This window comes from Saccopteryx leptura, chromosome 8 (genome assembly GCF_036850995.1).
Source record: "Saccopteryx leptura isolate mSacLep1 chromosome 8, mSacLep1_pri_phased_curated, whole genome shotgun sequence".
Lineage (NCBI taxonomy): Eukaryota > Metazoa > Chordata > Mammalia > Chiroptera > Emballonuridae > Saccopteryx > Saccopteryx leptura.
This window is the reverse complement of record NC_089510.1, coordinates 89,046,623-89,071,469: the sequence shown is the minus strand read 5'-3', so window position 1 is coordinate 89,071,469 and position 24,847 is coordinate 89,046,623. Positions and strand designations below refer to the sequence as shown.

At 38.5% G+C, this 24,847-nt stretch overlaps 2 protein-coding genes across 8 annotated transcripts in view; one reads left to right on the top strand and one right to left on the bottom strand.

The window, feature by feature from the left end:
* PDCD10 (programmed cell death 10) overlaps positions 1-18,624 on the bottom strand; it is a 48,139-nt gene extending 29,515 nt beyond the window's left edge. Inside the window, exons 1-2 of one of the 5 annotated variants that reach the window (XM_066347526.1) lie at positions 18,473-18,624; positions 707-924 (exon numbers count right to left, since the gene is read on the bottom strand). In XM_066347526.1, the coding sequence (XP_066203623.1) occupies positions 707-802 (96 nt within the window). In that variant the 5' untranslated portion in view covers positions 803-924; positions 18,473-18,624. The other 4 variants (XM_066347530.1, XM_066347529.1, XM_066347528.1 and 1 more) reach the window with 4 other exon arrangements.
* Positions 18,625-18,893: 269 nt separating this feature from the next.
* SERPINI1 (serpin family I member 1) overlaps positions 18,894-24,847 on the top strand; it is a 115,990-nt gene continuing 110,036 nt past the window's right edge. The window contains exon 1 of one of the 3 annotated variants that reach the window (XM_066347225.1): positions 18,894-19,238. The gene's annotated coding sequence lies outside the window, so the exon portion shown is untranslated. Of the gene's footprint in view, positions 19,239-19,277; positions 19,489-24,847 lie in introns of those variants that run through there. The other 2 variants (XM_066347226.1, XM_066347224.1) reach the window with 2 other exon arrangements.

The following is a 24,847-nucleotide window of genomic DNA, read 5'->3' as shown; positions in this document are numbered from 1 at the left end:
AGCCACTGAATCAAGATTACTATATTTTAGTCATGGGTAGTTTCAGGAAAATAATTTCATATTTTAGGACCACAGCTCACTATTAAAAGGAGAAGGGTGATTAGGTTATATTTAAGAAAATTGCATAGCTCTAGAACTCTCTACCTTAGCATATTAATACTAATGAAAAGAAAAACCAATAATGTACTGATATTATTAAGTCCTAAAAACTCAAATAAAAAAAGGAACTACATCTTTTCTAAATACAAAGCACTGGTACTTTCCATTTATCTGTAAAACTGTTTGTCGCTACGGATACCACATTAGGACATTTTTGTGTCTATCTAATCTAACATGCTTATCCCCACTCTTCAAATGTCTAACCCATATTTATCCTTTTCATATATTAGCATGTCTCTTCTTCAGTGAGACCCCTAAAATATGTCCCACCTGCTCTTTTCTTTTAAATTCATAGCACTTACCACAATTTTTCATTTATCTAATTATTTGTATCCTTTTGTTCAATGTCTGTCTCTCCCACTACAGTGAAACTTCCAAAGGGGGAACAATATACCTGGGTTTTTTTCACCACCAGCCCTGGCAAAACCTAACACAGAGATTTCATTTATATAAGTATTTTGTTATATGAAGGAACAAACAAACATGAATAAATGAAGTAGACATTAAGGAACTGCAAAGACCCTAAAGGAAATAGTTACCGACTCACCTCATTAAACACAGGATACATGACTGCATAGAGGGGCATAGAAACCATGGAAGTGGTCTCAGCTTCATTCTTCATCTCTTCCATTGTCATCCTCATTCAAAAACCAGCTATAGTAGAAAAGTAGTGCTAAAATGCAAAGGAATCTTCATTCACTGCAGTAGTTCTTCTCTTTTTTTTTTTTTTGTGATAAAAGAATAGAACACAAGACATATACTGACCTGGTTAAAGGGAAGAATAAAACAGAGATTTACTATATTAAGAGGCACCAACAAATGCCGATAGTTTTCTTTTCTAAGGTAGAGTTTCTGTGAAAATCTGATTTAATATAGCTTATCGTAAAGGCAGCCCTGGTCAATGACACATCTCCTTCCGTCCTTAGATTCAATAACCGCCACTGCTTAACAGCTAATCTCTTTTATAAGGCACTATTTCACAAAGCAGTTACTCATGAACCCACTCATCTTGAACTCAAAAAGAACTCTCTATGAAGCACCATGAATTAATGATGTATCTAATTCCACTATATGCAATCGAGAAAAAGCATCAAAATGCGTAATTATAGCATATATATGGAATATAAAATTGTAAGTATGAAATGTACAATGTATAAGTACATACGTACGCAGTAGCAGTAAAGAATGAAGAATAAAAAAGTGTTTAACATTCTTATTAAAATCCTTTTGCTAACTGTTCACTGACTTCATCGCCTCAAAATAACAATTAAACAAAAGCACCAAATAATTTAAAAGAAATCTTAAAATTAAAAAAACTGCAACCAAATGTGGTCCGTCTAGAGGGGGAAAAAAGCTATTTAATTTTTCCAGTGGTAGTTTTAAATTTCTGTCCAAATCTGACCCCAAAACTAAGATGAGAAATCCAAACACTGGTAGTTTGGAATTAAAATATCAAGAATTCAATAATATAACACAGAAATTTTGCCTTCAGAAGCAAAGAAACGTGTTGCTTTTAATTTCCTTTCCTAAGCTAAAAAATGAGCCTAATTATAATGTGAAAGAATAATAGTGACATACCTATATATTAAACAATATATATTAATATAGTAAGCAAGCAATCAATTTTGAATAATTTCCACCATTTGTAAAGCATTTTCAGATTATAAAACATTTCTTTGCAGTAAAACTTAGTTTACAGTAACTATAGTTCTAATTTTACAGATGAAAAAGATAGGCTCAGAGATAATAACTTGCCCAAGATCACACATGCATAGGCCCCAGACTGGACCCAGTACTTAGAATCCAGATTGGGTACTCCCACATCAGAAAATCAAATTTGAAGTGAAAACAAAGAATCTAACCTCATACACCCAAGACAACACCCAGGAGAGGATGCTTATTCACTGAATAAATGTACGTTTGGCACCTGCCACATGCAAGATTCAGTGGGGGATGAGTAAGATGTCCGAACCATTAATTAATTTACCTGGGCCAGATTGTGGAAGATTTAAGCAGTATGAAAGATACTATCAAAGGCTTGGCTTCAAAATTTTCCAATAACCCAGCCCTGGCCGGTTGGCTCAGTGGTAGAGCGTCGGCCTGGCGTGCATAAGTCCCGGGTTCGATTCCCGGCCAGGGCACACAGGAGAGGCGCCCATCTGCTTCTCCACCCCTCCCCCTCTCCTTCCTCTCTGTCTCTCTCTTCCCCTCCCGCAGCCGAGGCTCCACTGGAGCCAAGATGGCCTGGGTGCTGGGGATGGCTCCTTGGCCTCTGCCCCAGGCGCTAGAGTGGCTCTGGTCGCAACAGAGCGTCGCCCCCTGGTGGGCGCGCTGGGTGGATCCCGGTCCGGCGCATGCGGGAGTCTGTCTGACTGTCTCTCCCGGTTTCCGGCTTCAGAAAAATACAGAAAAAAAAAAATTCCAATAACCCATCGCTATAAGAACTGCTTACTATTCCTCCATATTCCAACCAGTACAAGGGAACTCAATACCTACTTGAACAGTCTAGTCCCATGTATGATAGTTCTAAATAGACAGTTTTTTTTTTTTCCTATTTCTAAGCTAAAATATGCTCCCTGACTTCACAGAACAAATAAAGGCCAATTCCTAAATTTTATTCTACAGGGCAAGAGAATATCATTACCCGATCAACAGACCACTGACTTAAGTAGACTGCTTTGTTAACAGCATTAAGAATAGAATGGAGGGGCCCTGGCCGGTTGGCTCAGTTGGCTCAGTGGTAGAGCGTCGGCCTGGCGTGCAGAGGTCCCGGCCAGGACACACAGGAGAAGCGCCTATCTGCTTCTCCACCCCTCCCCCTCTCCTTCCTCTCTGTCTCTCTCTTCCCCTCAGGCAGCGAGGTTCCATTGGAGCAAAGATGGCCCTGGCGCTGGGGATGGCTCCTTGGCCTCTGCCCCAGGCACTAGAGTGGCTCTGGTTGCGACAGAGCAACAACCCGGAGGGGCAGAGCATCGCCCCTGGTGGGCGTGCCGGGTGGATCCTGGTGGGGTGCATGCGGGAGTCTGTCTCACTGTCTCTCCCCGTTTCCAGCTTCAGAAAATAAAATAAAATAAAAAATAAAAAATGTCCCTAGTTACAAATGCTAGTTAATAAAAAAAAAAAAAAAATTAATGTGGGTATAGTGGCAACATAGCAAGAACTATTTGTTTCCCATTTCAAATGTGTTGCTTTGGGGTAAAAGTTTTCACTTCAAAGTAGACTTTGTTTCTTGAGGGGTTAGCATCCACAGAATTAGAGGGAAAAAAGAATCAGAACTATAGATACTAGTAATTTAGATACAAGGTATACTTTTCAACAAACTTTTCTTCAAAAACAGTCTTTGTGATATGGGGATACCAAAACAAAAATATAAGCAACCCGTTTAGTTATACTTCTCCCCTTATTTCTTGAAGGTTCAAAATAGCATTGCTAATTTCTAATACAAGGCAAATCAGTTTTAACTATATCCCTGGACTTAAAACAATGATTATTTGTTTAGAGTGAGGAGGTAACAAAAATAAGTTTCTGGCCATTTCAATGCTAAACTCTTAGTGTTAGGAGTTTCAGCCCTGCCTAAGCAACAGGAGTAACTTGTTCATTTAAAGAACTACACTTCAGTCGGTGTACCTCAAACCTCAGAATCAGCACTTCCTGAAGCAGCCTCCCTTGACTCCGTCTGGGGCATGAGATAACCTCAGAGCCAAAACTACATTTACTTACCAATGAAAAAGAGTGGACACAGGAATATCTTCAGTACTGATGCATGCAGTTCTTGGGGCAAAAAAGAAGCTTCCTAATTCAAGTAAATTTGACCCTTAAAATCTTAAAATGTTTCTAGGCAGGTCTACTTGTCTTATTTTTCTCTATAGCCAAGTCTAGTATTTAGCCCTCTTACTTGGTCCTAAATTCTTATAATTCCTTTCATTTCCCTCCCTAAAGGGAGAAATGTTATTTATCTATTTTTGCTGGATTTTCTACCTGTCCATGAACATTTAGCTAAAAGAAGTTTATTCATTCTAGCAGTAACCAGAATCCATGTTTATCTTACCATTTATACTGTATGTGTTTCTTTTCCCCATTAGAGTCACATAACAAATACATAGCAAGTAGACAGTAAATGTTTATTGAGTGAACAAATTAATGAGATAAGAGATGGGAAACTTATCAATTGAATCAGTCTTTCTAATACTTTTCAAAGTATCAAGCCTGACATAGCAAAAGCATAGAAATCTAATTAATTCTATTAACAAAGTCTGGACCCAGTAACATTTAGTAGTTTTTACTTCTTTTTGCTATCCTAAGCTCTTCCTAGTAGATTAAGCTAAGAGAATGTAAGCAATAAATGACTACAAGTAAAATCAGAATTCCAACAGAGATTTACATAAACACCAAATAAAACTAAATAAAAATAAAAGTCAGAGGTTATAAATTCTAACATCATTTTTTATGAAAGCTGCTAGAATATTTTTTAGATCCTGGATAAACAACTAGTGTATAACTTAATAGTTCACAAAATTCTTAAAGTGCAAGCATTTTCAACATTAGATTAACCCTGCTTTACACATAAGCAAGATCCAAAAAGTTATCCCACTTTTAGCACAAAGTAGAAGTTTCTCTATGCAAAAGGGTGCAAATGATAGTGACCTAAGCATCACCATCACAATCACTTCAGTGTCTATAGGAACACACACAGGGAGTGCTCAGGTTGCGACATAAGTTTTGAGTTTATAACGCTCACTCCCATAAAACCTTAAAAAAATTAAGATGTGAGTACTTCGGCTTATGCTGTTTGAGTCTTATTTACGGACTACGTGGGTGGACTAGTCCCAGATTAACCTGGAACAATTCTTCAAGAAGGTAGAGGCTTGCAATAGGGCCGGGGCCCTCTACATCAGCTGCTTCTCGAGATGAAACACCTGTACTGCAGGTAGAATCATCTCCAGTGTCTCCTGCATGTTCCTTAGGCAGTCCTGATTCACCTGACCCAGTACCTCCAGCACCTTCTGCAGGTTCTCCTGCCTCTCCAGCTTCCTCCTCCCAATAGGTCACTCTCTCTCACCTTGCAATGCTCCTTCTAGTGTGCAAGCCAACCACAGGAATAAAGGTAAGGAATTTTTTTCACACTCATTTTTTTGGGTCATTTTTCTGTTACTGCAGTACAGTGTACAGTACAGCATATTTATGTCCTTTTCCTTTTACTGTGGCTTAGTTGTGTTTTTATGTTCTAAAATATGATTTTAAAACTGTGTTAGGATAGGTAAGTGACTTAAGCTAGGGTGTGTTTTGACTTACACCAAAATTCGGGTTACGTCACTGTCGTGGGAATGGAACTGTGTGGTAACCTGAGGACCCCCCCCCCCCCCGTACTTCCAAGACTGACCAATTTGGATCTGCAACAAAGGTCCAGAGCTGTGTTTTTAACAAAAAGCCCAGATGATTCTCATGAACAGGACAGGCTGAAATCACTGGTGTGGAAAGAACTGTGGCTAAAGTCAAAGACTATAGCTGCCAAGGTCCGTCTCAGAGGCACAGGTAAAATTAAGTTTGACTGAGCAGCCAAGCAGAGGGTTTTGGTTCTGACTTTGTCCAAGTTTCACTTAACCACTGACCTTGTTTCCCCATCAGAACAAGAAAGGAGTAAAACTATATCATCTTAAGGCCTTGAACTCTAAAATACAGTGACAGTATTTTATTATGTATTGGTATCTACTCTAGGTTCAAAAGTAATCTGATTGAAAGTATTTTTTTAGAAAGAAAAGTATCAGATCATAAAAACTAAACATTCCAGCATGGAAGGCCCTGCCTCAATAGCTGGTTGATTCAAGGTCTCAAATAACTGACAACCCCTTAGTTCCTTCTTAAGCACCTAACATCATGAGTCATACCCATCAGGCTCCTAGAGAAAGAACTGAATTCATTCTAAGCCTGTGTAGCTCAGTCTGACCATTTCGCATAGCTGTAAAGGTGAACATGTGATATCACAATCTACCTTTCAGGGCTTTCTCAGGTCAAAATGTAGCCACTTCCAAACAAGAGACAAAAGGGTTAGAGGAGGAAGCTAGGAAAAAGGCTGGTAGAGGTAGGAGATCCTACTCAAAATGAGCCTGAAGCTTTCAAGATACACCTGCATCTCTCTCCTTCCTCTGCAAGTTATATTTTCTATGATTCAAGGGCTTCCGTTCTACAGTTTTTTGGTTATTTTACTAAGATAATGTGGGACTCAACCTCCCTGAGATGCAATACTGTCAGTTTAGTATTTATTGAATTTTATATTCAGGGACATCTAGAAATGATCTTCTGTTAATGCTAAGAGTAATATATGATACTTTGCCACTGTATTTATTTATATATATAACATTTTTTTAGGCTACATGGAAATATCAAATGGATGATTTGTGCAGAGAGCTGGGTAAAGAGCATAAGAATTAAAGTCTGAAAACAAGGGCTCACATTCTGGAACTCACTGTCAATTATAAACCATCATGTTTCTCTGATCAAGTCACTTCCCCTCTCTCTGTTTTAGCTTCTTCTATAATATGGAAGAACACTGAGCTGTATAACTGAAAGAGATGTGGTTAGAATAAAAAATGAGGTAATTTTTAATTCAAACCATAGAGCCTTTTTATGAAAGACTTTATTTTACTAAGGTACTAAGCACTGTTATTTTTGCACTTTAAAATAACCATTCAAAGAAAGTACACATTCCACAATGAATTAACACTTCATTGGAAGATCTATCCTACTTAAACAAATTTTCTAAGGCACTTTCTGTTAGACCATTACTGGTTTGAAGGACTCCAGCTTTACTATTTTTAAAAACAAGATAAAAAAACATCCAATCTTCCATATCTCTGTAAACATGTCTGACCAAATCATCTCTTGCTGAGCTATTAATTATCAGAGGTTTAACTAAAAAAACAACATCTGAAAATCGAGTTAAGATATCTTTGAAAAAAGAAAACACTGGCAAATTAGAGCACAATGACCCATAAAGGAAAAGTGTAAGAATGCTGTAAATTTAACTCCATGTACCATTTTTTGTTAATCTCCGTTTATCTGTCACAGATAGGTAGGTATTCCTTAACTCAGTGGTCCCCAACCTTTTTTGGGCCACGGACCGGTTTAATGTCAGAAAATATTTTCACGGACCGGCCTTTAGGGTGGGACGGATAAATGCACAAAATAAAATTATGCGACCGGCATAAAAACTGTGGTATTACTAAATATAATTGTCAAACTTACGAGACAAGCGTCAAGAGTGAGTCTTAGATGGATGTAACAGAAGGAATCTGGTCATTTTTTAAAAATAAAACATTGTTCAGACTTAAATATAAATAAAACGGAAATAATGTAAGTTATTTATTCTTTCTCTGCGGACCGGTACCGGTCGGCAGCCCGGGGGTTGGGACCACTGCCTTAACGAATATACAGACTTAGTTCTAAACTTTTGCTTTATAACTTACAATCTATTTTTCTATAAAGGGTTAAGTAAGAGTCAAGGTTCTTAAGAAAAACTTCAAAATCCACAATGTTACCTAAAAGAAACAGAAATATGACTGTTCCAATTATACATAGCGAACATTAACAGCACTGTCATTAGAGAGGTAAATAAGCAGAGATCCTTGAACCAGACTACCTTGGATTCAAACCTGGGTGTACCACTTATTAGTTGTATGAGTTGGGGTAAGTTATCAAACTTCTCTGTGCTCGTTTACTCATCTACAAAATGGGAATAATAATAGTATTTTATCTCTTAAGGTTGATGTAAAGATGAAATAGAACACAGCATGGCACATAGTAACTATTCAATATTAGCTACTGCAATTAAGTCCATTTTAATCTAAAATAACAAGATCAGATCTCTTTCTAAGTCAGATCTGCACAATCATCTCTCCAGGGGAATCAGGAGTCTGGAAAGCCACATAAAGATATGTGATTTCAAATCTCTTTAAAACAGCAGAAAGCTATTTGTTTCTTTGCTTTTCAAATAAAATCTTATATAAAGCTATACATAAGATAAAACACAAAACTCTCCATTCATCCAATAAATGTGTTAAGTAACTATAGTTTTCAAGCCACACCCTCTCTTAGGAGCTCTTCAACGCATCTCTCTCCACAATTTGAAAACCACTACTTTAAGACAATCAGCACAGAAGCATTATAAACAAAGCACTATGAACAAAGGTGAAAGGCCCCAATAGTAAGGCCAAGGGCTGTGAAAAGATATTTGGACCCAGATTTTCCCATAACTCACATAGATCCAGATCTCCAAATTTACCCTTACTCTTGCACATGCTTATGCATTTAAAAAACTCAAATGTTGCCTGACCAGGCAGTGGCGCAGTGGATAGAGCGTCGGACTGGAATGCGAAAGACCCAGGTTCGAGACCCCGAGGTCACTAGCTTGAGCGCGGGCTCATCTGGTTTGAGCAAAGCTCACCAGCTTGGACCCACCCAAGGTTGCTGGCTCAAGCAAAGGGTTACTCGGTCTGCTGAAGGCCCACGGTCAAGGCATATATGAGAAAGCAATCAATGAACAACTACGGTGTTGCAATGCACAATGAAAAACTAATGATTGATGCTTCTCATCTCTCCGTTCCTGTCTGTCTGTCCCTGTCTATCCCTCTCTCTGACTCTCTGTCTCTGGGGAAAAAAAAAAATTAAAAAAAAAAAAAAAAAACAACCTCAAATGTTAAAACCCTAATTTTAAAGTGAAAACAGCTAATATGTATTATCTAGTCCAATCTCCAATTTCACAATTTAAAAATAAAAGTCCACAGAAATTCATGTTAAGAAACAAAATAGAATCGTGACAGATATTTTAAGCAAATTATGCTACTGAGTTACCGTAGCTTATTGTACAGGACACGTTAATTTGCTAAACTGAACTACTCTAGACCAGGGGTCGGGAACCTTTTTGCAGAGAGCCATGAACGCCACATATTTTAAAATGTAATTCTGAGAGAGCCATACAATGACCTGTATACGTTACGCATTATCCAATAAAAATTTGGTGTTGTCCCGGAGGACAGCTGTGATTGGCTCCAGCCACCTGCAACCATGAACATGTGTGGTAGGAAATGAATGGATTGTAATACATGAGAATGTTTTATATTTTTAACGTTATTATTATTTTTTCTAATTAAAGATTTGTCTGCTAGCCAGATGCAGCCATCAAAAGAGCCACATCTGGCTCGCGAGCCATAGGTTCCTGCCCCTGGTCTAGACTAATGTGTCCTGCTCTGTGTCATCCATCAGTCAGTCAGTTTACAGCCTAGACCCCAGAATCCACGCAGAATGTTCAGAAACTAAAGCCATTAGGAATGTGGCTCTGACCATAAAGCATCACTTTATGATATGCTGCCACACAAGTCTGTGGATTTTTAATTTGGTGCTGCTGAGACTCCTGATGCACTCGCCTTAGAAGTTAAATGTGTCATGTCAGTGTATGCACTCGCATATTCTGAGGAATACTATAGAAATGAACAAGAAGTAATTAAGTTTTTCTACACACAGATGGACAGTATAGAGAAGCAGAGAAGTGCTCATATTTGAAACAAAGTCCTCAGTTTGAATTTTTGCTCAGCTGAGTCATATCATTTGTTATTTAATCTTTCTAAACTCAATGAGTGAGAAATTAAAGGAAATACTAATTGAAGTACTCACCTCACAGGGTTATTAAGAGTACTAAATGCATATAAAGAACCTTAGTATAGTGGCTAACACAAAATAAGCATTCAATTCATATTGTTCGTTACTGATACTTTATTTAAAATTCTATGAACCTGATATGGCATCAAGACTGGAAATAGGATATAAGGCAAATCAGACTCCTGGAGCATAAAATTTTTCACAGACTTAATGATACTGCCAGTGCCCCCTTATATTTTTCACCCTAGACCCCATGCCTCACCCTAGTCCTGCCCCTACACAGCACATACAGTGACCGCCTAATGCTGAAATCACAGCATCATAAAAGCCAGACACTCATAGAACACGATTTTAAAACCTTTTCTCCTGCATTTGCCAAAGTGGAGGCGTAAACATATATATATTATTGGGGCACCACAAAAAAGTTACATATCATCTAAAACAAATTTCTGAGCTTTGAAACACTTAAAATAATTTGGTCACCAACTGCATTTTAAAATGATATGCCAAGCTCATGTTAAAATTACTTTTTATTCCCTTAACATGCATATATCACTTAATAAAGAAGGGGGTGCCCAGAAACAGACTAAGTAAGAGAGTAAAATCAAATACAATCAAAGACTTTACTGAGATAATTCATAAAAGGAGATAATCTATACTGGATAATCAAAAGTTGACAATAGGATCAAACAGCTCCTGACTTCTGAATCAAGCTGATGGGAAATGGGAACAAAAATACCAAGCAATGCCTTCTAAGATATTTCTGTACAGCTGGTTCAGGAGAAAGAATACACATCTCTTTAGTTGTGAGAAGCCTTAGGTTTTTTTCCCTATTCCAATGCCTAACATTTGTTAAAGCCAGGCCTGAACAAATTTAAATAAAAATATTTACTGGAGGGCAGGAAAACAATGTGTCCCTTCGAATATGTCCATTTTTGCGCATTAAGTTCTTAATCTAGTGGCTCATGAATCAAATAATGCCTAACTGAATAGCCTTTAAGTATTTAATTGAGATACATTTTATTTTTCCTTTTTATTAGTATTTGTGACCTCCTGTCTAAATTTCTCCAATATAATCCCAAAGCTTTCCTTTAAAATCCCTTAGAAATTCAATTAAATTTAAGCACTCTATGTTCTCTGCTGGAAAGTACAATTTAAGGAGATTATATCACATGGGTATGACCTGCTTCTCTGTAGCACTTATAATTTTTGATATCTATTAGTTAACTTAATGACTCATAATCACCTAAGGTCCTCTATTCAATTATGTTTTCTTTACTTTACAAAATTTTTTTGCACCAAAATATTGCCACAAGGCACTCAAATGTTAATAAAATTATTAGCCCCAGATGACAAATTGATTCTGGCGCATTTGTTTAACCCTAGGTGCGAATAAGGACAGATTTCATCTTGATAATGACATTTAACTTCACCTTTAGCTTCTAATTGACCTTCTAATACAAATGGTACTAGTCATCAGAAGAAATGAGGAAGAGAGAACGTTATCTGTTTATACTGTACACACAATTCCTCATATAGTCTTCACTTGGAAAACTGTTAATTCATTTTTTAAGGAAGCACACCAAAATTAAGGTAGGAACTCAGAAATCTCTCAAGTTTTGACAATATTCCCAAACTGTCAATTTTATTATAAAGGCACCCACAAAGTATGTGATTTCTGAATAAAATAGCACAACATTATTCCAAAGCCTTTGGAATGAAGAAAGCCTTGCAATAATCGAAAGTGGTAAAAGGGCAGCTGTAGCGCAGCTGCCAGGTCTGCCTCATTTACCACCCCAATGGCCTTTATTAGGGCGTAAGTCCATGAAGGCACGGGGTGTGACATCTTAGGGTTTTGTCATTCCTTCCACTGGAGTTTCAGTTCATCCTGAAGGCAGGATGGGTGAATAAACAAAGGAAGGATGTTTCAGTACCAGGAACCAGATATTAAGTTAGAGAACCTCGGATTTCCCACTTCCTAACAGCTCTAACCCAAAATCATCCAATGAGCTGATGAATCTAAACATACTTAATATATAAGAAAGGGGGCAAAGGGGGTAAAAAAGTAGAAACAAAATACAATCTAGAAATACACACACACACATCAAAAGGCTAAATGTTCATATAATGGTTTGTTCGTCCGCTTCCCCTTCGATGCACTACATTATAAATACCTTAAAGGAAAGCTTTATTCCTTTCTCTATCTCCTAGTACCCAGCACAGTACTCTGCATAGGCAAATTAAGTCAGCAACAGCGTTAGCTGGAGATGTGGTGGTGAGATCTAGTTCCTGCCCTTGAGGGTGTGTAGTCTTGAAGGGAGGAGACAACAAAAAAATAAGACATGTCAAGCAGCCAATCTGCATAACTCCAAGAGCATACCTGCATCATGCACGATACACACACATACAACACACACACCCTACACAAGTTCAACAGACATGCTTAATATTTTTTTAAAAACAAAACAGAAAAATAACTATTGAAATCCGTAGTGATAATTTCATTACATGCACATAAACTCCAGAATAAATGAGACATAGACCTCCTTATCCTCCCTTCTCCTACCCTCACTAAAGTCACAGTGCCTGTCACAGTGAGCTGTCACCACACTGTGATTCCTGTAATATTCCTATAATATACATATTTCTTTTCCAACATGGCCTCTGAATAACAAGTCAATTCCTGCACCTAGCACTCAGGAAAAGCAGTTTTATTCCAGTGCTGGAGGAGAAGCGGGCTGGGCTAGTTACCTTAGTCTCCAATGAGGCAGCCTCCTAAAGGGTTTTGTAGAATTAGTTTGAATATAAGTAATTTTGCCTGCCACATTGACCTTAGCATCTAGGATACAACTTTTCTGTAACTGCAACTCTAAATCTAACTGCCCCCTAATGGAGCTCTCACTAACATCATTTTCACTGCAATGATTAAAAATACGGTCTCTTGAGTCTGACAGCCTGGATTCAAACCCTAATTCTAAGCAATAGCTGGCTGTGTGATCTTGTGCAAGTTGCTTAACCCCTCTATGCTTTAGTTTCCTCATTTAAACTGGGGATAACAGTGCCTCTAACTTCATAAAATTGTTACAAGGATTTTATGAGATTGTGTAAAATGTTCAGCATTGATGCCTAGCAGCTATTGCTCAGAAAGTATTGGCTATCATATTATATCCCAACTCGTTCCAAAGAAAATTTAAGGCAGTTTTCATACATAATATATATTCAATAAATATTTGGTAAATGAGTGAACAAAAGAATCATTATTATGCAATCTACACTTACTTCTGGTACATTTATTTCCAAGGGACTGGTCTGAGTAAACAGCAGTGACTACACTGCTCACAAAAACGAGGGGCCAGGGCACACGCAGGTACTTGCAGCCTTCTGTACAGTGCATTTGCACCAATGAAAGTTGGTTTGCATCTCATTTGCATAATTGAACAATTTTCTTTGACTTGTCATTTGCTTTTCTGATGTTCTTGTTTAATAAAAAAAATCAAATGGTTTTTCTTATTGCTTCGTATTTTTTGAAATATCCCCTAATTTTTGTGAGCAATTAATATATTCCACTGCTGTTACCTGTTACCCAATAATTCATAAGCTTGCTCCTAAAATCCGTTTTTCTCTTTTTTTTTAAATAAAAACACTTGATTCTAGTCAACTGTAGATGAGTGAGATTGAATAGATCCAATTAACTTTTTGGATGGTTTAATAAGAGATTACTCACACAAAAATGAAATGTAAGGGTGACCTTGAAAGATCAGATTGTGATATTACAATACATCCAAACTATAATTAATTCTGTAGCTAAAATGAGGAAACTGAATTTTTTGTCTTCATACAGACAAAAATGAACCACCAAACTATACTACTTACCTTTCTGTAAATAAATTATCTCTAATTGCTACAATGAAAGTGCTTTTTATTTTTAACACTGTGTGTGTATTCCTAAAACAAAAAGTCTCTAAGGCTGCAACTTTCTATAATCTTTCAAATTCAATAATATACACAATTACACTAACCTCTAAATCACTTTTACAGTTCATATTATGGAGAAAAAATTATCATGGAATTAACTTTAAATTCTTAGTAAAATTACTTATTATTTATTCTCCACATATTGGTTATGATAGGTAAATATAAATTTTTTTATCCAAAATTCCAACAAGAGGACTGACTTTTAAAAAAGAAAATTTAGGACTTAGCAAAGACTTACATTTAATAATAAAAACTGGGAGTATTATTAAATTTTAAAGCAAAATATCAGCTCTTTTTGGACAGTATCTTGTGGGAGAGTAAATTGGTAGATTCGTGAAAGCTCATAATCCTATAGCAACTTAGAGCTGTTGAATTTATTCTATGCCATTACTATAGTACTGCGAAGGGTCAGATAATTTGTATTCAGGACCAAAACCTAATGCAATTTATTCCTGAAATTTAGTTTGCATGGTCTTAAAATGATGATCCTTTTACTCTCATAAGTATCTACGTTAAGAACAAATAGAAGGCCAAAATATAAGCTTCTTTTAAACAAACACTACTCAACTTTACAAAGGCATCTGTTCAAAGCAGGTAATATTAAAAGTATAATTCAAAGGAAGATACGTACCATGGTTAAAAATCAAAATAAAACAAAGAAAAAAAGAAAAAAGATTCTGTTGAGGACAAAAAGAGATAACATTAGAGAAGAATACAATCTATTAAAAGTTATTTTCTTCCATGTCTGTATTTTGTTATAATAAATGTTGCTTGTAAAAAACAGAACAGTGATAAAGTCTCCAAAATGCTGTTATACAGAACATTTGATGTAACAGAAAATGCTTATGTCATTTGCCCATAGAAAACTACCCTAATGTTAGACAAAGAACATCTTTCTACAATTTATATTACACTCTGTCAATAACTCTTTTATCTAAGGGTGGGAAGAAGTCTGTTTTACTCATTTCTGTCCCTAGCAGAGTGCTGGAGGCACTGTGCATGAATATGCTCATTAATTTAATCATTTATTCATTAATTCAGTAAATATTTACTGGGCATTTACCTTGTACCAGATACGAAGTAAGCAGCGAAGTAAGGCACATAACTTATAGGGCCTGCCCAAATGTCTAGCGACGGAGACAGAAGTCTATCAGATAAATACAGAAATAGTTAAGATCCTACCATAACAAAGCTACAAAAGAGAAGTACAGAGTGTGGTGAGAATATCAGCATGAGAATGTACTCTAATTTTAGAAAAGAGGGGTCAAAGAGGTCAGGAGAGCTTCCCCTGACAAATGACATTTAAACTGAGACTTGAAAATTAACTAGAAGTTGGCCAGATTTGGGAAGGAGGCAGGGACAGCGGGGACAGCCCAGGCAGAGGGGTTAGAACATACACAAAGGCCCCCATATAAAGGAGTTTATGTAGACAGTAATTGGAAAGCGCAGTAAATGAGAAAGGCTAAAGATAAGAATACAGAGTGGATAGGAGACAAAAGATAAATTGTCAGCATAAAACAGAGTAAGGGGGTAACAGTATATGAATATTTAAGTCATCTAAAGCTTTCTTCTTATGTAAAATAAATAATCTAAGGGAACCACCGAGTCTACAATACTCAAGATCTGCAGAAAGACCTGGATAATGCCTTGGTTTCATCAGTGACCAGTTACATGTCCTGTACTTAACCAATCTGAACCTCTTCATACTCTTTGTAAACAGGTGCTCAATAGTTTACCTACTGGGAATACAATAATATACAGTCCTTTTCTTCTGACCTTATATCCTTAAAAGGTATCTATGGGAGACATCCTAAGTTCTGTAAGAGATGACGTCCAAAGGCTGACTCAGGTTCCTGCACAACCACTATAAAAATACAAGAGCACACATAACCCTCTGAACCTTAAGTAATTCAATATGCAGATATGCAGTACTCTAGCATGTAACTGAAAGGTATTAAAATAATAGAAATGTTACTCTACCACTGCAACATAGATGAAATATCAATACTGGACTTCAGAAATGAAGAGAAGTTAGTGGTAGAACTGAACCAACCAAAGGCAAAAAATAGCACATGCTGAACAAGTGCATTATATTAATTATACTTCCTTCCAAATTTTCCTGATTTTAGTTCAAAAGCTTATTCTACAACCTCATAGCTGCATGACAAAAGGCAGAAAACTCATTGCACACATCCCCCAACAAAAAGTAAATGCCTACATTGCCATCTAGAAAGTACATTGATATTCTTGCTTTCCTACCACTCACTCAAGTTCAGCTTACACTCTACTTAAACTATGTACCTTTTTAATTTAGCACAAAGCCAATTATCCCCCAAATAATATTCCATTTCCTTAGTTGGTCTTCCTTGTGTACTGCATTACTCATGGTGCAACATTATTCCTGATTTTATTTCATTATACAGTATCACAGCTCTCTTCTATTTTAAATGTCATATTAATTTCTAGACCATCTTAACTTCAATCATAGGAGAACCTAACACCTCTGACCCTAGAGGTGTTTTTTGCATTCAAAGGTGATTGATATAAACAATTGCAAAGTACTATAAAAATACAGCATATATCAATGGCTAACTTATAGAACAGTTAAACATGACTGATCACCTGCTATCACTACAGACTTGATTCTTGTTTATAAATTTACCATGAAGAAATCCTGATGTCAATGAATATACTCAAAATTCTATTAAAGAACTATCCAATAATATGCATGAGTTATAATTGGTCAAAATAACAATTATATAGGATAAGACCAGAATAAGCACATTATTTTCTACTTAATATAAAACATAAATGTCTCATTTTTCCCTTTTTAAAAAAATTTTCTATGATTTCAGAGAGAGAGAGAGAAAGAGAGAGAGAAGGGAAAGAGATGGAGAGAGAAGCATCAATTCGTTGTTCCACTTAGTCGTATACTCATTGATTGATTCTCCTGGTTACCATGACCTGTGGTGGGGCTAAACACCACTGACCCAACCAACCAGGACCCCATTAATTTAAATTAAGGATAAATTAAAAATCACAGATGATGCTAGGAAAAACAAAATATGTATGAGCCTGATGTCATTTACACAAATGTCCCAGAGCCAAGAAAATGAGAGAAAAATAACTTTTTTTTTTTTGTATTTTTCCGAAGCTGGAAACGGGGAGGCAGTCAGACAGACTCCCGCATGCACTGGACAGGGATCCACCCGGCATGCCCACCAGGGGACGTCGCTCTGCTGCAATCAGAGCCATTCTAGCGCCTGAGGCAGAGGCCACAGAGCCACCCTCAGCACCCGAGCCAACTTTGCTCCAATGGAGCCTTGGCTGCGGGAGGGGAAGAGAGATACAGAGAGGAAGGAGAGGGGGAGGGGTGAAGCAGATGGGCGCCTCTCCTGTGTGCCCTGGCCGGGAATCGAACCCGGGACTCCTGCACACCAGGCCGACGCTCTACCACTGAGCCAACTGGCCAGGGCCAGAAAAATAAATAAATAAAAAAATCAACCAAAAAAATGAGGTTACCTCCAAAAAATGCAATGTTATCTTCTTTTCTAGTGATCAAATTCTTTTGATGCTGTGTTATTTGAAAAAACGTGTAAAATAAGTTTTGTACAAGAATTCAACCAAATTGTGTCAGTTTTACAAAATGAGAAAAAAAAGTCCCAAAGTAAAAGACAGAATTGTCTTTTAACTAAGGGATAGGATATACAGTTGTGACTGCCTTTCTCCTATATATTTATCTACCACTAAAGTAGTACAATCCCTCACTTAATACACCCCTAAGAAGAAAGGTGAAACTGATTCCCCCCAAAGGTTAGAATGCGTCTTTTTAACGAAGGAATTTCTCCCCAGTTCAAAGTTTTCACCTCACAAACGGTTTCTTAAAAATATGTAAAAGACATTACTTTGCCACTTTCTCCACCCTTTTCAAAAACCACAGTCAACTCTTTCAGGTGCAGCAGTTGGTTCAGAAGCTGGACTACAGAGATTCAACTCGGAAGATTTGTCCCTACGTGTGTGACCTTGGACACGTCATTCATCCCCTCGGTTTCCTTATCAGCACCCCAAAGTGAATGCTCTTTGAAAACAGTAAAGGTGTACACATATCTTAGGGATTACACCTAAGAGGGTTAAGAATTTGTGCTTAATAATTGTCTCCTTAGAGGGACCACAGCTAGAAACTAGAACTGAATCCCTACATCTGTCAACATCTGACTCTTCAACAATTCTCTTTCCTCAAAGGGCATAACCTGAATCACCCCAGAAGCTGACTCCCAAGTGCTCCGTCCTCCCTCCACTCCTCCCCACCCTACTTCTAAAACAGGGAAGAAAGCAGCCTCGTCTCCCGCCCCCAAGCCACACCTTCGGAGGGCCCACCCCAGGCACATCCGCTCTCTCCCCGCTCCCGGGGCACCAGGGGCCAACCGCACCCTTCCCTTCCGCCCCCACCTAGAGGAGACTTCCCGGAGGCGTCCAGGCCCGAGCTGGGCAGGCGGCATTTACAAACCCGCTTTACGCCACTCGCGTAGGGTAACCTCGCTTACGCCCATAGGGCCCCGTTCCCAGCAACGTCCGCTCTGCCTGCCAGGACCAAGCCCGAGTGCTTCAGTCACGGCCCAGGTGTGATCCTACGCCGCTTGTGCTCCGCGCGGGGCTACAGGGCTAGGACAGAACAGCCACACCTTACCAGCAACGGAGGCACTGACTGCAATTCCCACCTTGGAGCACTCTTCAACTCCCGGATCAATTCACTCCGGCGACGCCGGAAGGACCCGAGAGGAACCAGGCGTTGTCCGGAATCCTGCCCAGCCGGAGTCACGCAGGGGCCTATGGGGACTCGTAGTCCCGTTCACCCGCGTTGTCGGCAATTACTCTGCACTCAAGACTACAATTCCCGAAAGGGTGTGCGGCGGAGTCTAATGCGATAGTGGGGACACTTCCAGCCAATAGTAGAAGAGTTTCCTGCCTTAGAGGGAGGAGCTGAAATGAAGAGGGTGCACGGAAAGAAGAGGAAGGGAGGGGTTAGCTGTCACCTGCGCCAATCAGGGTGTGGGGTGGGCGCCGGGCAGCTCAGCCATTGTGGGGGCGGGCTAGCGGACCCGAGGAAGGAAGGGAAGTGGGGTGGGTGGTAGAGTTGGAAGTAGGAAACATGGAGCTGCTGAGTTGTGCATGCAGGCGAAATGAACGCATCGGGAGAACCGCCGTGGTGGAGGGAGTGTGCCGTGTGGGGACGCTTCCTGGCCGGAGAGGCAGCATCCACTAAGGCGGCTGAGCCCGAGGCACATAGGCGGCCCAGACCTGCGAGTCGCAAAGGGTTAGACTAAGCTGGGCTCCTTGCGGAGGCGCCCGGGCGGAGGTGGGGGCGCAGCTCCATACGCGAGACCACGTGGTGAAGGAGAGGGATCCCCAGGGAAGAGGCATCGGCAGGACTGATGCAGAAGTGCAGGAGTCGGGTAGGTAACAGGGTAGCTGCTACCCGCCGCCTCCAGCCGGGCAGCAGCTGGAACAGCAGGGGGAGGAGCTACAGCTGCCCAATTTCGCCAACTGGAGGAGAGGGAGGCGGAGCTTGTGACCCTATCGCTGCCGAAGGTGCAGCCCGGACTGTAGCTTCCCCGGAGAGGAGACAGGCGCTGGTGCGGAGCGGTTCGCAGTCCTCTCAGCATCGGCTCCCGCACCCCACCAGGGGCTGCAGGTGTGTGGGAGGTAAGCGTGGGTTCCTCTTCTGGTGTCTGCACGTTGCCCGAGAGAAAGCGTCTTCCAATAGGAATTGTATCAACGGCTGAAAAGAGTATGAATAGGGTTAAAGAAGTGGTGCAGATCCTTTTAGGTGAAATGTACCTTTTTGAACTTGGTGGGGTGGGAAGCAAAAGGTAACTTGACTCTGGGTGTAAAGGGCGTGGTTAGTGTTTTGGTTTTAGTTGTGCCTTGAAAACTGCCTGGGAGATCCAAAATTGAGGGAAATCCTGTTAATTCAGAACAAGGTGAATGTTATCTGTATTGGTGCGTAGCTGGTATAAAAATGGTAATTGATACGGAATTACTTTAGAACTCTTACTAAGTAAATAACTTGACATTCTTCGATGTCTGCCCTTTACGTTGTTTTATCAGAGTATCCTGTTTTCCAACCTGTTTTCCGGGGTGGTTGTACTGCAGGTTCCTAGAATTGAAGGAGATGGTATTAAAGAAGCAAATGCAGGCAGGAATAATCAAGATGACTAAATCTGTCAGAAGTGTAACTTTTGCCAGCACTAATATAAAAATATGTTTTAGTAGATGGATATTGAGCTTTTCTTCCAGTGACTGGAATATTGAAACAAAGACAGGGATTCAGCCTACAGTGTACTTCAGTGCTGCTCCTAGTTCTCTCATTTGTGTCTGGTACTATTGTACATCAAAAAAAAAAAAAAAAAGTCAAGAATAAAGTACAAGGGAAGCCGTAAGAAGATCTTTTCTGTTTAAAGAGTATGTGCTAATTGATTACTCTTTGTATGTGTTATGAAGGGTTCAGAATTAAAACACATGTAATTGTATCATAAAATAAGTTTATTCTTGGTGTGAAACCCTGTGTGATTTCTTTTAATTTAATTAAATACTTATGGGTGAAAATACGTTGTAGTACTAGGTAAAGAAGAAAGATGTAGCCACCTTTGTGTAACTATGACAGTATTAACAGCTTTTTCTTTTTAGAAAAGTATGTAAAAAGCCATTTGCCCAGTTCTTTTTCTTTTTGTTAAAAAGATTCCACAGCTTTTAATCATAGTAGCATATTGCAGCATATTTTGCTCTGAAATGCTTTCATTGTGACAGTTGTGTTTTTCAGAGTGTGCCTGAATACTTTAATCTGGATTTTTTTTAACTCATCAATAAAATGGAGTAATTACCTTCTATTTTCTTGTTTTCATGCTTTCTCATTTACTTATGGTTTTCGGATTTTATTTCTGTAAGGCACAAAAAATTCCTATTTGAAAATAAATGGCTGGAAGGAATTCTCTTCATAGCTTGAAGTTCATTTCCACCAGTATGCTGCTACTAATAAATCTAAGTGGCTTATCAGTGTACTTACTCCTCCCCACCAACACCCCCCTTTACATTCTCATATACCAGATAAATGTAGGCTGACAGGTCTTAGAAAAATAGCTGCTTTAAATTTCCCCAAGCAAGCCAGGTAAGTATTAGAAGCAGCAGAGAGCTTAGAAGAAAAAGCAACAGTAGCCACTAAACTTAGCAGCCATGGTTAGGATCTGATTTTATCTTTGCTACATCAGTGGAGAATCTGTTAATCCAAATAGCTGATATGACCCAGTGAAATGATTTTAGGAGGGAAAATGGGTGCTAGGTTATAATGAGGCTTGGAAAAGATTGTTTGTTCTTGTTATTTGTGATTAAATGTATTGTCCTAAATCAGTCTTAAATTCTCTCTCAGATTCTGTGAGTGACTCATTTTGTGAAACTGAACATTTGCTGTCATTTATTCTCCCTGTGTAATAACAACAATACTGGCAATGAAGTTCTTTCAGAGCATTTATTTAAGATTTTTAAAAAGAATTGTTGGAGATCAGTTCATAATCAAGTAAATGAGAGAAAATAAATATCAAGCTGTTGAAATTCAGGTGTATGTTGAATCCCAACTATGTACAAGTCTTCTACTGAGTTATAATAAAGGATAGACTATCATTAGGAATGATGGAGTCTGTGGTGTTAGAGCACTGCAGTTTTCACCTCTTGGCAAGATGAATTCTTTTTATTATGTCAATGAAATAGGTTGGGTTCCTATATCACTTGGGATTAAGAAGGTCATGTTTTTATAAGGAAGGAAATCATTAGCAATATATGGTACTTGGGTATTTGTTACCTTGAACTCTTGACACATTTAAATTGATGTTCACATTAAATCTCAGGTGATCTGAAGACTGGTTGAATGTTACTGGTGTTGAGAAGGCTTAGTTCAGAATTTTATGTAGAGTGCTTCCTAGATTAAAAACTATTTATTCTGCTCTTGATTTTTACACTTTGTGTATGGCTATCAGTGAATACATGATATAGTAAGAAAAGAAAACCAACAGAGTGCAGACTGTCTCTTGAATGGATGATTGAGAAGCATGAATTTTTCTTTCTAACAGAATTCACCGATGACTTAAAGGTTCAAGATCAAGTGATTTTGGTGCAGTGGGTGGGGTTAGGAACTTTGTAAGTGGGTATGGATATGAGGAAAACTATTTGAGAAACATACCCCTAGTAGGAACAAAGAGACTTTGTTGGAGATCAGTTCATAATCAAGTAAATGAGAGAAAATAAATATCAAGCTGTTGAAATTCTTTTTCCTGCTGTTGTTGTTTTTAAATGCCTATAAGTGATTCCATGGCCTTTCCCCCACAATCATTCATTTTAAGAGGCCTATATCCATACTGGGATACAGTACTTTCCTACACTGTCATTTTAACTAGAGTCAGACTGACATTAATTCATTAGATTTTGAATGATCATGGGTTATTGAAGCAAAGCAGAAAATACTGTGCATGTATACAGTCACTTCTAAGTGAAACATTATTTGGATATAATATTAAAAAGAAGTAAAAATTTAAAATGATGTTTTGCCCCTTAATAACAAAGTTATTTGAATCAGACACTAAAGATGAGCAAGAGTCACACACACATTGTCCCCTTTTAAAGCAAACTCCTAAGGTTAAACACTGCTTTGCAGATCAGGATTAATTATTATATAAAGGTAAAGATTCATTTTTGTTTTGTTTTTAATATTACCTCTTGTTTTCAGAATTTAGTTTTTAAAGGTTGGTGACTGTTTTAAGTAGGTTACTGGCTCCTGTTGACTATACACTTTTTTTTTCTATCTCCTGCTGGTTCTGAACACTTTATGTCATGCTCAGCATAAAGAAGTAGCCCTCAAGCCACTTTCTGAATTAGGACCCTTAACCAATACTTAAAAAAATGTATTCTATTGAATTTATTGAGTGGATATTGGTTAATAAAATTATATGGGTTCTGGTGTATAATTCTATAACACATCATGTGTCTATTGTATTGTGTGTTCACCACCCCAAGTCAAGTCTCCTCCCATCGCCCCTGATCCCTCCTTACCCTCTTCTACTTCCCCCAACCTCTTTCTCTCTGGTAATCACACACTTGTCTGTGTCTGTAAGGTTTTATTTTGTTTTTTGCCTTAATCCCTCACCTTTTTCACCCAGCCTCTCAACCCCCTCCTTTCTAACAGATGTTGGTCTGTTCTCTATATTGAGTCTGCTTCTATTTTGTTTGTTTTGTTCACTAGATTCCACATATAAGTGAAATCATATGATATTTGTCTTTCTCTGACTGGCTTATTTCACTTAGCATAATACAATGTGTCCGTAAAGTCATGGTGCACTTTTGACTGGTCACAGAAAGCAACAAAAGACAATAGAAATGTGAAATCTGCACCAAATAAAAGGAAAACCCTCACAGTTTCTGTAGGATGATGTGGCAGCATATGTGCATGCACAGATGATGACATAACACCGTATATACAGCGGAGCAGCCCATAGCCATGCCAGTCGAGATGTGGACGGTACAGCGGAAAGTTCAGTGTGTTCTGTGGCTCACTAAATTCGAATCCCTGACCAAAGTGCAATGTGAATATCGGCGCATTTATAACGAAGTGCCACCACATAGGAATAACATTACTCAGTGGGATAAGCAGTTGAAGGAAACCGGCAGTTTGGTGGAGAAACCCCGTTCTGGTAGGCCATCAGTCAGTGATGAGTCTGTAGAGGCTATACGGGATAGCTACCTAAGGAGCCCTGAAAAATCTATATGTGAGCCCACATCGAACTGCACTGAATAAGTATGAAACTGGGAGAGTTTTCTTTTTATTTGGTGCAAATTTTACATTTCTTTCGTCTTCTGTTGCTTTCCTGTGACCGGTCAAAAGTGCACCATGACTTTACAGACACACTGTACTCTCCAAGTCCGTCCATGCTGTCACAAAAGATAAGATTTCCTTCCTTTTTATGGCTGCATAATATTCCACTATGTAAGTATACTACAGCTTTGGCCCTCAACCCATCTGTGTTTGGACACTGGGCCAATTCCAAATCTTGGCTATTGTAAATTACACTGCAGTGAACATAGGGGTACATTTATTGTTTCAAATTAGTACAGTGGTACCTTGAGATACGAGTTTAATTCATTCTGTAACCGAGCTGGTAAGTCAGTCAAGTCGTATATCAAACAAATTTCTCCCATTTAAAATAACTGAAATAGATTTAATCCATTCCAGCCCTGTGAAACATCCCCAAACCATCCTAAATTATGAAAAAGACATGTTTTTAATTAAGAAACACACATGTATACTTTACCAATGCATAATAAAATATATGAAATAAAAGTTATTTAGTACTGTATTCTTACCTCGGAGACAGATGAGTGCAGCTAACGGAGGTGAATGGCAGAGGAGGAGGGAGGGAGGAAGGGATGCAGGCACTGTAGACACGTAAACTAAAACTGCACTTTCTTAACACTAAATGTAAACTAAAACTGCATTTTCTTTACTTTAAACAAAACTAAAACTGCACTTTCTTTAAAATGAAACCACAAAAACTTAATTGTAAAAAATGCACTTTCTTTACTTTAAAACTTAACCTAAGCTTAACATTACGTATTTTTCATTTAATCATCACCTGTTTTTGCCTTTTTGGCTGCACTTTCGGCACTTTCACTTGCAGGACTTTTGAATAAAAATCTATCCAAAGAAGTTTGCTTTTCCCTGCCTTTTAAAATGTTACGGAAATGTGACAAACAAGTGTCATTAAAAAGTGCTGAAGTACAACCAGTTGAAATTTTTTCTGGGAGTTTCTTTTCAATGAAACTTGAAGCTTCTCCCACATTGCCAGCATGTCTTTAATTTCACTTGTAGAAATCACTTCCTCCTTCCTCCGACCTTTCCTCCTCCTCACTACTAATCTCTTGCAGGAGCTCCGTATGTTGCATCATCTGTAGCTCCTTCAGCTCCTCAGTTGAGAGTTCCTCCTCATGTTCCTGGACGAGCTCGTTTATGTCACCCTCATCT